Source organism: Ranitomeya imitator, chromosome 4 (assembly GCF_032444005.1).
Source record: "Ranitomeya imitator isolate aRanImi1 chromosome 4, aRanImi1.pri, whole genome shotgun sequence".
Lineage (NCBI taxonomy): Eukaryota > Metazoa > Chordata > Amphibia > Anura > Dendrobatidae > Ranitomeya > Ranitomeya imitator.
Genome location: NC_091285.1, coordinates 6,944,579 through 6,960,167, shown reverse-complemented (window position 1 = coordinate 6,960,167; position 15,589 = coordinate 6,944,579). Strand labels below are relative to the sequence as shown.

At 49.7% G+C, this 15,589-nt stretch overlaps 1 protein-coding gene across 2 annotated transcripts in view; it reads left to right on the top strand.

Annotated features, from left to right (window-relative positions):
* Positions 1 to 4,844, top strand: part of ATP6V0A4 (ATPase H+ transporting V0 subunit a4) — a 43,114-nt gene extending 38,270 nt beyond the window's left edge. For both annotated transcript variants that reach the window (XM_069762836.1, XM_069762837.1), the window contains exons 19-21: positions 3,862 to 3,979; positions 4,227 to 4,398; positions 4,635 to 4,844. In XM_069762836.1, the coding sequence (XP_069618937.1) occupies positions 3,862 to 3,979; positions 4,227 to 4,398; positions 4,635 to 4,728 (384 nt within the window). In that variant the 3' untranslated portion in view covers positions 4,729 to 4,844. The remainder of the gene's footprint in view (positions 1 to 3,861; positions 3,980 to 4,226; positions 4,399 to 4,634) is intronic.
* Positions 4,845 to 15,589: the final 10,745 nt, after the last annotated feature.

Genomic DNA, 15,589 nt, shown 5'->3' with positions numbered 1-15,589 from the left:
TGGGAGGCAGGTGGCGGCAGAGCTGTAGTACCAGTCCTGGCAGGCTGGTGGCAGCAGAGCTGTAGTACCAGTTCTCGGAGGAAGGTGGCAGCAGAGCTGTAGTACCAATCCTGGCAGGCAGGTGGCAGCAGAGCTGGAGTGCCAGTCCTGGCAGGCAGGTGACAGCAGAGCTGTAGTATCAGTCCTGGCAGGCAATTGGCAGCAGAGCTGTAGTACCAGTTTTGGCAGGAAGGTGGTAACAGAGCTGTAGTACCAGTCCTGGCAGGCAGGTGGCAGCATAGCTGTAGTACCAGTCCTGGTAGACAGGTGGCAGCAGAGCTGTACTACCAGTCCTGGCAGGCAGGTGGCAGCAGAGCTGTATTACCAGTCCTGGGAGGCAGGTGGCAGCAGAGCTCTTGTACCAGTCCTGGCAGGCAGGTGGCAGCAGAGCTGAACTACCAGTCCTGGGAAGCAGGTGGCAGCAGAGCTGTACTACCAGTCCTGGCAGGCAGGCGGCAGCAGAGCTGTAGCACCAGTCCTGGCAGGCAATTGGCAGCAGAGCTGTATTACCAGTCCTGGCAGGCAGGTGGCTGCAGGGCTGAAGTACCAGTCCTGGCAGGCAGGTGGCAGCAGAGCTTTAGTACCAGTCCTGGGAGGCAGGTGGCAGCAGAGCTGTAGTACCAGTCCTGGCAGGCAGGTGGCAGCAGAGCTGTAGTACCAGTCCTAAGAGGCAGGTGGCAGCAGAGCCGTAGTACTAGTCCTGGCAGGCAGGTGAAAGCAGAGCTGTAGTACCGGCCCCAGCAGGCAGGTGGTAGCAGTGCTGTAGTACCGGCCCCAGCAGGCAGGTGGTAGCAGTGCTGTAGTACCGGCCCCAGCAGGCAGGTGGCAGCAGTGCTGTAATACCGTCCTCAGCAGACAGGTGGTAGCAGTGCTGTAGTACCGGCTCCAGCAGGCAGGTGGTAGCAGTGCTGTAGTACAGTCCTCAACAGGCAGGTGGCAGCAGTGCTGTAGTACCACCCTCAGCAGACAGGTGGTAGCAGTGCTGTAGTGCCGGCCCCAGCAGGCAGGTGGCAGCAGTGCTGTAGTACTGTCCTCAGCAGGCAGGTGGCAGCAGTGCTGTAGTACCAGCCCCAGGAGACAGGTGGTAGCAGTGCTGTAGTACCGTCCCCAGCAGGCAGGTGGTAGCAGTGCTGTAGTACCGGCCCCAGCAGGCAGGTGGTAGCAGTGCTGTAGTACCGGCCCCAGCAGGCAGGTGGCAGCATTGCTGTAGTACCGGCCCCAGCAGGCAGGTGGTAGCAGTGCTGTAGTACCGTTCTCAGCAGGCAGGTGGCAGCAGTGCTGTAGTTCCGGCCCCAGCAGGCAGGTGGTAGCAGTGCTGTAGTACCGGCCCCAGCAGGCAGGTGACAGCAGTGCTGTAGTACCGTTCTCAGCAGGCAGGTGGCAGCAGTGCTGTAGTTCCGGCACCAGCAGGCAGGTGGTAGCAGTGCTGTAGTACCGTCCCCAGCTGGCACGTGGTAGCAGTGCTGTAGTACCGGCCCCAGCAGGCAGGTGGCAGCATTGCTGTAGTACCGTCCCCAGCAGGCAGGTGGTAGCATTGCTGTAGTAGCGGCCCCAGCAGGCAGGTGGCAGCAGTGCTGTAGCATCGGCCTCAGCAGGCAGGTGGTAGCAGTGCTGTAGTACCGTCCCCAGCAGGCACGTGGTAGCAGTGCTGTAATACCGTCCCCAGGAGGCAGGTGGTAGCAGTGCTGTAGTACCGGCCCCAGCAGGCAGGTGGTAGCAGTGCTGTAGTACCGTCCTCAGCAGGCAGGTGGTAGCAGTGCTGTAGTACCGGCCCCAGCAGGCAGGTGGTAGCAGTGCTGTAGTACCGGCCCCAGCAGGCAGGTGGTAGCCGTGCTGTAGTACTGTCCCCAGCAGGCAGGTGGTAGCAGTGCTGTAATACCGTCCTCAGCAGGCAGGTGGTAGCAGTGCTGTAGTACTGGCCCCAGCAGACAGGTGGTAGCAGTGCTGTAGTACCGTCCCCAGCAGGCAGGTGGCAGCAGTGCTGTAGTACCGTCCCCAGCAGGCAGGTGGTAGCAGTGCTGTAGTACCGTCCTCAGCAGGCAGGTGGTAGCAGTGCTGTAGTACCGTTCTCAGCAGGCAGGTGGTAGCAGTGCTGTAGTTCCGGCCCCAGCAGGCAGGTGGTAGCAGTGCTGTAGTACCGTCCTCAGCAGGCAGGTGGTAGCAGTGCTGTAGTACCGTCCTCAGCAGACAGGTGGCAGCAGTGCTGTAGTACCGTTCTCAGCAGGCAGGTGGTAGCAGTGCTGTAGTTCCGGCCCCAGCAGGCAGGTGGTAGCAGTGCTGTAGTACCGGCCTCAGCAGGCAGGTGGTAGCAGTGCTGTAGTACCGTCCCCAGCAGGCAGGTGGTAGCAGTGCTGTAGTACCGTTCTCAGCAGGCAGGTGGTAGCAGTGCTGTAGTTCCGGCCCCAGCAGGCAGGTAGCAGCAGTGCTGTAGTACCGGCCCCAGCAGGCAGGTGGTAGCAGTGCTGTAGTACTGTCCTCAGCAGGCAGGTGGTAACAGCGCTGTAGTTCCGGCCCCAGCAGGCAGGTGGTAGCAGTGCTGTAGTACCGTCCTCAGCAGGCAGGTGGTAGCAGTGCAGTAGTACCGTCCTCAGCAGGCAGGTGGTAACAGTGCTGTAGTTCCGGCCCCCGCAGGCAGGTGGCAGCAGTGCTGTAGTACCGTCCTCAGCAGGCAGGTGGTAACAGTGCTGTAGTTCCGGCCCCCGCAGGCAGGTGGTAGCAGTGCTGTATGTTGTGAATTCTGTGTCAGAGCTCCCTCCTGTGGTCACAAGTGGTACTGCGGCTTCTGAGTTTCCTCCCTCAGGTGATCTGGTGAGGTCGTTAGGTGCTTCTCTACTTAACTCCACCTAATGCTTTGATCCTGGCTTCCTGTCAATGTTCCAGTGTTGGACTTGTTTTTCCCTGGATCATTACTGTGGCCTGCTGCTCTGCATAGCTAAGTTCTTTGCTATTTGTTTGCTATTTTTTCTGTCCAGCTTGTCTAATTTGTTTTGCTGGAAGCTCTGGGACGCAAAGGGTGTACCTCCGTGCCGTTAGTTCGGTACGGAGGGTCTTTTTGCCCCCTTTGCGTGGTTTTCTTTAGGGTTTTGTGTAGACCGCAAAGTTATCTTTCCTATCCTCGCTCTGTTAAGAAAGTCGGGCCTCACTTTGCTGAATCTATTTCATCCCTACGTTTGTCTTTTCATCTTAACTCACAGTCATTATATGTGGGGGGCTGCCTTTTCCTTTGGGGTATTTCTCTGAGGCAAGGTAGGCTTATTTTCTATCTTCAGGCTAGTTAGTTTCTCAGGCTGTGCCGAGTTGCATAGGCAGAGTTAGGCGCAATCCACGGCTGCCTCTAGTGTTGTTTGGAGAGGATTAGGGATTGCGGTCTGCAGAGTTCCCACGTCTCAGATCTCGTTCTATGCTTTTGGGTTATTGTCAGATCACTGTATGTGCTCTGACCGCTATGTCCATTGTGATACTGAATTGCCTATCACAACAGCTGTAGTACCGGCCCCAGCAGGCAGGTGGTAGCAGTGCTGTAGTACAGTCCTCAACAGGCAGGTGGCAGCAGTGCTGTAGTACCGTCCTCAGCAGGCAGGTGGTAACAGTGCTGTAGTTCCGGCCCCCGCAGGCAGGTGGCAGCAGTGCTGTAGTACCGGCCCCAGCAGGCGACATCACGTAATGAATGAAATGTTTACAATTTGGAAGGAACGTGAAAATGAAATGTGGGATCAGCGGAGGCTGTGATAGTAGCGACAGGGAGATCTGAGGAGGCGCTGTGTGATAATTTGCTGATGAACTACCGGGCCCCGTGTGACGCCTCCTCCACTTCCTTTACAGTTTGATTTCGGCGACATATTTGTCCACCAAGCCATCCACACCATCGAGTACTGCCTGGGCTGCATCTCCAACACCGCCTCCTACCTGCGTCTCTGGGCCCTGAGTCTGGCGCATGCACGTAAGACAATGATGGAACCTCCATCCTTCCCTTTAATGACCGCAGTGTAATACCTAACTTCACCTTTAAGTAGCACTAGGGCCCCGGTGACCTACATGTGGTCGGGGTGCGTTGTGGCCCCTCTACTGACCTCTGTCACCCGATAAAATGAATATTAGAAGGCTTGTGCTCCTCCTGGGCGTGTCACTCAGTTTTCTGACGCTCTGATTGGCTGCTGTATTAACCCCCGCTTGTTCCTCCCCTGCAGAGCTCTCCGAGGTCTTGTGGACCATGGTCATGCACAGCGGTCTCTCCAGCAGTGGGTGGGGCGGCCTGGTTGGCGTTTTTATCATTTTTGCTATCTTTGCCGTCCTCACGATAGCCATTCTGTTGATCATGGAGGGTCTGTCTGCCTTCCTGCACGCCCTGCGTCTCCACTGGTGAGTACTGAGCGGCCCATGGTCGGGTGCATGTGGTGACCTCAGGTGATGAGCGGAAGGGTCCAAAGTATCCCATCTGTAGCAGTGTAAACCACGAGTGCTCCTCGGGGGCAGGGCTTATGCTCCTCATGGGCGGGGCTTATGCTCCTCATGGGACTGTTTGCTTGTATTTGCGTTTTTGTGATTGTCCGGAGCTGTGATAGCGGCGTCTCCTCTCACTTCGCTTCTTTCCTCAGGGTGGAGTTCCAGAACAAGTTTTACTCCGGCACCGGGCACATGTTCAGTCCGTTCTCCTTCCAGCACATTCTGGAGGGCTCCGCTGATGATTAGAAGAACTGACCAATAATAAGAAGGCAGTGACATAACGGGGATGTATAAGGAATCAGCGCCGGACTCCATCTTATAGAAACACTTGGTCTTATAATAAAACATCATTTATATTCTGATTATTGTGATCGGTTGTTTCTCAAGTTTTTCACATAATCAAATTAGCTCCAGAGCTGCATTCTTAATAGAGTAGGACTTCACACCTCTCTGATTGTTCTGCTGGTTCAGTGTCTGTGAAAAGATCAATGCTAGGAGGAGGAATCCCAGGCAAAACTGTGAGAGCAGCAGTAAGTGTACGTGCAGCTCTGGTAGTGACTGGAGGATAAGACAATGTAACAGCAGAATGAGTGCAGCTCTGGAGGTGACTGGAGGATAAGACATGATGTAATAGCAGAATAGTGACTGCAGCTCTGGAGGTGACTGAAATATAAGGCACAATGTAACCGCAGAATAGTGAGTGCAGCTCTGGAGGATAAGACACGATGTAACAGCAGAATAGTGAGTGCAGCTCTGGGGGTGACTGGACTATAAGACACAATGTAACAGCAGAATAGTGAGTGCAGCTCTGGGGGTGACTGGAGGATAAGACACGATGTAATAGCAGAAAAGTGAGTGCAGCTCTGGGGGTGACTGAAGGTTAAGACACAATGTAACAGCAGAATAGTGAACGCAGCTCTAGAGTTGACTGGAAGATGAGACAATGTAACAGTAGAATAGTGAGTGCAGCTCTGGAGGTGACTGGAGGATAAGACACGATGTAACAGTAGAATAGTGAGTGCAGCTCTGGAGGTGACTGGAGGATAAGACATGATGTAACAGCAGAATAGTAACATAGTAACATAGTTAGTAAGGCCGAAAAAAGACATTTGTCCATCCAGTTCAGCCTATATTCCATCATAATAAATCCCCAGATCTACGTCCTTCTACAGAACCTAATAATTGTATGATACAATATTGTTCTGCTCCAGGAAGACATCCAGGCCTCTCTTGAACCCCTCGACTGAGTTCGCCATCACCACCTCCTCAGGCAAGCAATTCCAGATTCTCACTGCCCTAACAGTAAAGAATCCTCTTCTATGTTGGTGGAAAAACCTTCTCTCCTCCAGACGCAAAGAATGCCCCCTTGTGCCCGTCACCTTCCTTGGTATAAACAGATCCTCAGCGAGATATTTGTATTGTCCCCTTATATACTTATACATGGTTATTAGATCGCCCCTCAGTCGTCTTTTTTCTAGACTAAATAATCCTAATTTCGCTAATCTATCTGGGTATTGTAGTTCTCCCATCCCCTTTATTAATTTTGTTGCCCTCCTTTGTACTCTCTCTAGTTCCATTATATCCTTCCTGAGCACCGGTGCCCAAAACTGGACACAGTACTCCATGTGCGGTCTAACTAGGGATTTGTACAGAGGCAGTATAATGCTCTCATCATGTGTATCCAGACCTCTTTTAATGCACCCCATGATCCTGTTTGCCTTGGCAGCTGCTGCCTGGCACTGGCTGCTCCAGGTAAGTTTATCATTAACTAGGATCCCCAAGTCCTTCTCCCTGTCAGATTTACCCAGTGGTTTCCCGTTCAGTGTGTAATGGTGATATTGATTCCCTCTTCCCATGTGTATAACCTTACATTTATCATTGTTAAACCTCATCTGCCACCTTTCAGCCCAAGTTTCCAACTTATCCAGATCCATCTGCAGCAGAATACTATCTTCTCTTGTATTAACTGCTTTACATAGTTTTGTATCATCTGCAAATATCGATATTTTACTGTGTAAACCTTCTACCAAATCATTAATGAATATGTTGAAGAGAAGAGGTCCCAATACCGACCCCTGCGGTACCCCACTGGTCACAGCGACCCAGTTAGAGACTATACCATTTATAACCACCCTCTGCTTTCTATCACTAAGCCAGTTACTAACCCATTTACACACATTTTCCCCCAGACCAAGCATTCTCATTTTGTGTACCAACCTCTTGTGCGGCACGGTATCAAACGCTTTGGAAAAATCGAGATATACCACGTCCAATGACTCACCGTGGTCCAGCCTATAGCTTACCTCTTCATAAAAACTGATTAGATTGGTTTGACAGGAGCGATTTCTCATAAACCCATGCTGATATGGAGTTAAACAGTTATTCTCATTGAGATAATCCAGAATAACATCCCTCAGAAACCCTTCAAATATTTTACCAACAATAGAGGTTAGACTTACTGGCCTATAATTTCCAGGGTCACTTTTAGAGCCCTTTTTGAATATTGGCACCACATTTGCTATGCGCCAATCCTGCGGAACAGACCCTGTCGCTATAGAGTCCCTAAAAATAAGGAGTGAGTGCAGCTCTGGAGGATAAGACATGATGTAACAGCAGAATAGTGAGTTCAGCTCTGGGGGTGACTGGAGGATAAGACACAATGTCACAGTAGAATAGTGAGTGCAGTTCTGGAGGATGAGAAAATTGAACAGCAGAATAGTGACTGCAGCTCTGGAGAAATTAATTTCTACTCTCTCTTATATAGCGCCATGAAATTCCACAACATGTTCTAGACATCATCATCTATGTAACTCTTGGGCCCACAATCTATTTTCTCAATCCATCTAGCACTGATCCACCGTGCTGCTCTACAGTGAAGTGCTAACCACCAAGCCACCATGCTGCCCTAAATATTGTACAATGCTAACCACTGATCCACCGTGCTGCTCTACACTGAAGTGCTAACCACCGTGCTGCTCTATATACAGTACACTGCTAACCACTGATCCACTGGGCTGCCCTATAGTAAAGTGCTAACCACTAAGCCACCATGCTGCCCTAAATATTGTACAATGCTAACCACTGAGCCACCAGACTGCCCTATAGCGCAGTACTAACCACTAAGCCACAGTGCTGCTCTATATATAGTATACTGCTAACCACTGAAATCCGGCGTGGGTTCCTGTTGTGAATTCTGTTGTCGGGCTCCCTCCTGTGGTCATGAATGGTACTTCGGCTGGTTCAGTCCATGGACTTCCTCTGGTGGGTGTTTCTGAGTTTCCTTCCACAGGTGACGAGGTTAATTCGTTAGCTGCTGCTCTATTTAACTCCACTTAGATCTTTGCTCCATGCCACCTGTCTATGTTCCAGTATTGGTCTAGTTCACTCCTGGATCGTTCTTGTGACCTGTCTTCCCAGCAGAAGCTAAGTTCCAGCTTGTATTTCTTTGGTTTGCTATTTTTCTGTCCAGCTTGCTATTTTTATTGTTGTCTTGCTTGCTGGAAGCTCTGGGACACAGAGGAAGCGCCTCCGCACCGTGAGTCGGTGCGGAGGGTCTTTTTGCGCCCTCTGCGTGGTCTTTTTGTAGGTTTTTGTGCTGACCGCAAAGTAACCTTTCCTATCCTCGGTCTGTTCAGTAAGTCGGGCCTCACTTTGCTAAATCTATTTCATCTCTGTGTTTGTATTTTCATCTTTACTCACAGTCATTATATGTGGGGGGCTGCCTTTTCCTTTGGGGAATTTCTCTGAGGCAAGGTAGGCTTTATTTTTCTATCTTCAGGGCTAGCTAGTTCCTTAGGCTGTGCCGAGTTGCATAGGGAGCGTTAGGCGCAATCCACGGCTATTTCTAGTGTGTTTGATAGGATTAGGGATTGCCGTCAGCAGAGTTCCCACGTCCCAGAGCTCGTCCTTTATTATCAGTAACTATCAGGTCATTCCGTGTGCTCTTAACCACCAGGTCCATTATTGTCCTGACCACCAGGTCATAACAGTACAGGTGGCCCAAAGTATTAATGCATCTCAATAGAGGGATAAGAGAAGTTCTGAGACCATTTTTTTTTTTCTTTGTAGTGTGTTTTGTCTCTATTTTCCCCTTTACCTCTGGGTGGTTCAGGACACTGGTGTTAACATGGACATTCAAGTTCTGTCCTCTTGGATGGATCATCTCACTACAAGGGTACAAAACATTCAAGATTTTGTGGTTCAGAATCCGATGTCAGAGCCTAGGATTCCAATTCCTGATTTGTTTTTTGGTGATAGATCTAAGTTCTTGAATTTCAAAAATAATTGTAAATTGTTTCTTGCCTTGAAACCTCGCTCCTCAGGTGACCCTGTTCAACAAGTAAAGATCATTATTTCTTTGTTACGTGGTGACCCTCAAGACTGGGCATTTTCCCTTGCGCCAGGAGATCCGGCATTGCGTGATGTTGATGCGTTTTTCCTGGCGCTTGGATTGCTTTATGACGAACCTAATTCAGTGGATCAGGCAGAGAAAATCTTGCTGGCTCTGTGTCAGGGTCAGGATGAAGCGGAGATATATTGTCAGAAGTTTAGAAAGTGGTCTGTGCTTACTCAGTGGAATGAATGTGCCCTGGCAGCAATCTTCAGAAAGGGTCTCTCTGAAGCCCTTAAGGATGTCATGGTGGGGTTTCCCATACCTGCTGGTCTGAATGAGTCTATGTCCTTGGCCATTCAGATCGATCGACGCTTGCTTGAGCGTAAAGCTGTGCACCATTTGGTGGTACTGTCTGAGCATGGGCCTGAGCCTATGCAATGTGATAGGACTTTGACCAGAGCTGAACGGCAAGAACACAGATGTCGGAATGGGCTGTGTTTCTACTGTGGTGATTCCACTCATGCTATCTCCGATTGTCCTAAGCGCACTAAGCGGTTCGCTAGGTCTGCCACCATTGGTACGGTACAGTCTAAATTTCTATTGTCCGTTACTCTGATTTGCTCTTTGTCTTCCTATTCTGTCATGGCGTTTGTGGATTCAGGCGCTGCCCTGAATTTGATGGACTTGGAGTATGCTAGGCGTTGTGGGTTTTTCTTGGAGCCCTTGCAGTATCCTATTCCATTGAGAAGAATTGATGCTACACCTTTGGCCAAGAATAAGCCTCAGTATTGGACCCAATTGACCATGTGCATGGCTCCTGCACATCAGGAGGATATCCGCTTTCTGGTGTTGCATAATCTGCATGATGTGGTCGTTTTGGGGTTGCCATGGCTACAGGTTCATAATCCAGTATTGGACTGGAAATCTATGTATGTGTCCAGCTGGGGTTGCCAGGGGGTACATGGTGATGTTCCATTTTTGTCTATTTCGTCTTCCACTCCTTCTGAAGTTCCAGAGTTTTTGTCGGATTATCGGGATGTATTTGATGAGCCCAAAGCCAGTGCCCTACCTCCTCATAGGGATTGCAATTGTGCAATTAATTTGATTCCTGGTAGTAAGTTTCCTAAGGGCCGATTGTTCAATTTATCTGTGCCAGAACACGCCGCTATGCGGAGTTATATAAAGGAATCCTTGGAGAAAGGCCATATTCGCCCGTCGTCATCTCCGTTAGGATGACCAAGAAGTGTGGTCTTGTGGCCAAGAAGGATGGTTCTTTGAGACCTTGTATTGATTACCGCCTTCTTAATAAAATTACAGTCAAATTTCAGTATCCTTTGCCGTTGCTGTCTGATTTGTTTGCTCGTATTAAAGGGGCTAGTTGGTTCACCAAGATAGATCTTCGAGGGGCGAATAATCTTGTGCGTATTAAACAAGGCGATGAATCGAAAACAGCATTTAATACGCCCGAGGGCCATTTTGAGTACGTGGTTATGCCATTCGGGCTTTCCAATGCTCCATCTGTGTTTCAGTCCTTTATGCATGACATCTTCCGAGAGTACCTGGATAAATTCCTGATTGTATACTTGGATGATATTTTGGTCTTCTCGGATGATTGGGAGTCTCATGTGAAGCAGGTCAGAATGGTGTTCCAGGTCCTTCGTGCGAATTCCTTGTTTGTGAAGGGGTCAAAGTGTCTCTTTGGAGTTCAGAAGGTTTCATTTTTGGGTTTCATTTTTTCCCCTTCTACTATCGAGATGGACCCTGTTAAGGTTCAGGCCATTTACGATTGGACTCAGCCGACATCTGTGAAGAGCCTGCAAAAGTTCCTGGGCTAATTTTTATCGGCGCTTCATCGCTAATTTTTCTACTGTTGCTAAACCATTGACTGATTTGACCAAGAAAGGTGCTGATGTGGTCAATTGGTCTTCTGCTGCTGTGGAAGCTTTTTAGGAGTTGAAGCGTCGTTTTTCTTCTGCCCCTGTGTTGTGCCAGCCAGATGTTTCGCTCCCGTTTCAGGTTGAGGTTGATGCTTCTGAGATTGGAGCAGGGGCTGTTTTGTCGCAAAGAAGTTCTGATGGCTCGGTGATGAAGCCATGTGCTTTCTTTTCTAGAAAGTTTTCGCCTGCTGAGCGTAACTATGATGTTGGTAATCGTGAGTTGTTGGCCATGAAGTGGGCATTCGAGGAGTGGCGTCATTGGCTGGAAGGAGCCAAGCATCACGTGGTGGTCTTGACAGATCACAAGAATTTGACTTATCTTGAGTCTGCCAAACGGTTGAATCCGAGACAGGCTCGATGGTCGCTATTTTTCTCCCGTTTTGATTTTGTGGTTTCGTACCTTCCGAGCTCTAAGAATGTGAAGGCTGATGCCCTGTCAAGGAGTTTTGTGCCTGACTGTCCGGGTGTTCCTGAGCCGGCGGGTATTCTCAAAGAGGGGGTAATTTTGTCTGCCATCTCCCCTGATTTGTGGCGGGTGCTGCAAAAATTTCAGGCTGATAGACCTGACCGTTGCCCAGCGGAGAAACTGTTTGTTCCTTGATAGATGGACTAGCAGAGTTATCTCTGAGGTGCATTGTTCGGTGTTGGCTGGGCATCCTGGAATCTTTGGTACCAGAGATTTGGTGGCTAGATCCTTCTGGTGGCCGTCTTTGTCACGGGATGTGCGTTCTTTTGTGCAGTCCTGTGGGACTTGTGCTCGGGCTAAGCCCTGCTGTTCTCGTGCCAGTGGGTTGCTTTTGCCCTTGCCGGACCCGAAGAGGCCCTGGACGCATATCTCTATGGATTTTATTTCGGATCTCCCCGTCTCTCAAAAGATGTCGGTCATTTGGGTGGTTTGTGATCGCTTTTCTAAGATGGTCCATTTGGTACCTTTGTCTAAATTGCCTTCCTCCTCTGATTTGGTGCCATTATTTTTCCAGCATGTGGTTCGTTTACATGGTATCCCGGAGAACATCGTTTCTGACAGAGGTTCCCAGTTTGTTTAGAGGTTTTGGCGGTCCTTTTGTGCTAGGATGGGCATTGATTTGTCTTTTTCCTCGGCTTTCCATCCTCAGACAAATGGCCAAACCGAACGAACTAATCAGACCTTGGAAACATATCTGAGATGCTTTGTTTCTGCTGATCAAGATGACTGGGTGTCCTTTTTGCCGTTGGCTGAGTTCGCCCTTAATAATCGGGCCAGCTCGGCTACTTTGGTTTCGCCGTTTTTCTGCAATTCTGGTTTCCATCCTCGTTTCTCTTCAGGGCAGGTTGTGTCTTCGGACTGTCCTGGTGTGGATACTGTGGTGGATAGGTTGCAGCAGATTTGGACTCATGTAGTGGACAATTTGACATTGTCCCAGGAGAAGGCTCAACGTTTCGCTAACCGCCGGCGCTGTGTGGGTCCCCGACTTCGTGTTGGGGATTTGGTTTGGTTGTCGTCTCGTTATGTTCCTATGAAGGTTTCCTCTCCTAAGTTTAAGCCTCGTTTCATTGGTCCGTATAGGATTTCTGAGGTTATCAATCCTGTGTCATTTCGTTTGGCCCTTCCTGCTTCTTTTGCCATCCATAATGTATTCCATAGGTCATTGTTGCGGAGATACGTGGCGCCTGTGGTTCCATCCGTTGATCCTCCTGCCCCGGTGTTGGTTGAGGGGGAGTTGGAGTATGTGGTGGAGAAGATTTTGGATTCTCGTATTTCGAGATGGAAACTCCAGTACCTGGTCAAGTGGAAGGGTTATGGTCAGGAAGATAATTCCTGGGTTTTTGCCTCTGATGTTCATGCTGCCGATCTGGTTCGTGTCTTTCATTTGGCTCATCCTGGTCGGCCTGGGGGCTCTGGTGAGGGTTCGGTGACCCCTTCTCAAGGGGGGGTACTGTTGTGAATTCTGTTGTCGGGCTCCCTCCTGTGGTCATGAATGGTACTTCGGCTGGTTCTGTCCATGGACTTCCTCTGGTGGGTGTTTCTGAGTTTCCTTCCACAGGTGACGAGGTTAATTCGTTAGCTGCTGCTCTATTTAACTCCACTTAGATCTTTGCTCCATGCCACCTGTCTATGTTCCAGTATTGGTCTAGTTCACTCCTGGATCGTTCTTGTGGCCTGTCTTCCCAGCAGAAGCTAAGTTCCAGCTTGTATTTCTTTGGTTTGCTATTTTTCTGTCCAGCTTGCTATTTTTATTGTTGTCTTGCTTGCTGGAAGCTCTGGGACGCAGAGGGAGCGCCTCCGCACCGTGAGTCGGTGCGGAGGGTCTTTTTTGCGCCCTCTGTGTGGTCTTTTTGTAGGTTTTTGTGCTGACCGCAAAGTAACCTTTCCTATCCTCGGTCTGTTCAGTAAGTCGGGCCTCACTTTGCTAAATCTATTTAATCTCTGTGTTTGTATTTTCATCTTTACTCACAGTCATTATATGTGGGGGGCTGCCTTTTCCTTTGGGGAATTTCTCTGAGGCAAGGTAGGCTTTATTTTTCTATCTTCAGGGCTAGCTAGTTCCTTAGGCTGTGCCGAGTTGCATAGGGAGCGTTAGGCGCAATCCACGGCTATTTCTAGTGTGTTTGATAGGATTAGGGATTGCGGTCAGCAGAGTTCCCACGTCCCAGAGCTCGTCCTTATTATCAGTAACTATCAGGTCATTCCGTGTGCTCTTAACCACCAGGTCCATTATTGTCCTGACCACCAGGTCATAACAGGTTCCCCTGTATTTTTGATAACCAGCCAGGCAAAACTGACAGCTGCGGGCTGCAACCCTCAGCTGTCAGCATTAGCAAGGATGGTTATCAAGAATAGAGGGGTCCCCACGCCATCTTTTTAAATAATTTAAAATTGTCCTCCCCATTTTTGACAACCAGGCTTGCTAAAGCAGACAGCTGGGGTTGGCATTCTCTGGCTGGTAAGGGGCCATGGATATTGGCCCCTCAAAGCCTAAAAATAGCAGCCGGCAGCCGCACAGAAATTGCTCATCTACTATTATGTCCTTTATTTGAAAAATAAACAAAACACACTTTACCATTTTTATTTAAAAAGAACAAACACACATAACGTACAAACTCCACCGAATCCCTCGTCTCCTGTAATAAAACAAAAATAAGAAACAACCATATCCCTCACCTGTCCGAAGTTCTGTCCTACGCCGTAATCCAGGTCTGGGGGATAAATAGTGTTCAACTATGTGACCGTCCAGGCTGAGGACCATTGGTGAATGAGCTGGTGCGAGCGCAGCCTCCGTGACTAGCATTGACATCATCGACGCTCCTGGAATGCCCGCCAGGGCCATGGGGTACTCGGTACGGGTCCGGTCGTTATTAAAGGGGTGGTCACGGTGGCAGCAACCCGGTCTGTGGCCCTGGGTGACCAAGTAAAAGGGGTGGTCTTTAAAGGGATTTGAATAAAGTCATAAAAGTTCGTGACCCCTCCTGTGGTACTCGGTCAGGGGTGACTGACACTGCTTAAAGGGGTCCTCTGGGGGTGATGGTACTGCAGCAAAGATGGTACCGCTTCCCACAGGTGAAGCTGGGTCCCCAGGGCTCCCGATGTACTGGGCAAGGATGGTGTGATGCCAGAAATAACAGAGGACACAGGGTTGCAGTCTCTTTACCTGGTTTACTGGTGGTAGACCGTCTCAGTCCAGGGTACCAACAACAGGTGACGGTGGAGTCCAGGCAGCCTGGAAATGAATTGAACCCCCTTGGTCAGATCAGATTGGGAGCCTTCCACTATGCGTTGTATATTAGTCTCTTGCTGACAAGGTCCTCTTTCTCTCCTGTCCTGGGACAGTACCTGCACAGTAGGCAACGTGAGCAGTTTCCTTAGGGTGTCTATCCACGGTAACTCCGGGCTCTGGTTGTTGCTGTACCTCAGGTGTAATGTGGACAAGTCACTTCCAATTTCCTGCCCTCTGGTTCTGCCATGGGACTTGTAGTTCCACAGAGCCTCGGGCTCCCGATGCCTGGTTTCTGCGCTTTAGCTTAGAGGGAGCCCACTCGCAGCTCTCCTCTAGCTCCTGACTTCTCCTGTGCTCCTTCACTGTTCTTTGTCTGCACCAGACTAACTAATTCCTCCTCCAGACCAGAATGTATATTATCTAGGGAAGTTCCCCCGAAAACCAGGTTCAGAACTCCCCCTTCTGGCCTGGAGTCAGAAAGTGTTGCATGTAAGATTACTTGTCAAAGGGATCCTCCTCGTTACCAGGCATGGCATCACCCTCCCCGAGAGGAAGGCAATATCACTCTGGTACCCGAACTCCTGGAGTGCCACACAAGGGAGAATCCATTTTGGATTTTAAGTTCAGGACATCTTCCACTCCTGAAATGTGCCCCCACCCTTGGGATTCCACAGGCTCCTTGTTTTCTATTAATTAAAAGAGCTAGGGCAAACTCTTTTGCACAAGGCTGCGAACTCTTCTGCAGCTATAGCAGTGTGAACCTCTTTGTGTGACCAAGCACATGGCACAGCAAGGCTATGAGGTATTGAATATGGGAAATGACTTATAATAACAGAATGCAATATGTCTAAGATTAACCAAGCACATATTCTGAATCGGCGTTTCTTTCTCCACGTGCACATATTAGCCACCTATAGCACTCTGGACTATGGAGTTATGAAGCATAGCTAGCAATAATTACACACCGTAGTCATATTTAGTCTCTATGTGCAGATAAAAATCCAGCGGAATCCAGTGGCGGTACAACCAACCCATCTAGAGCTTCGGGCGCAAAGATATGAGCCAGCCACAGTTCTAGGCAGAAAATCATATTCTCAGACATGAGAGGAGAGAGGTTGCACCACCCAGGGGTGGCAGCAGGT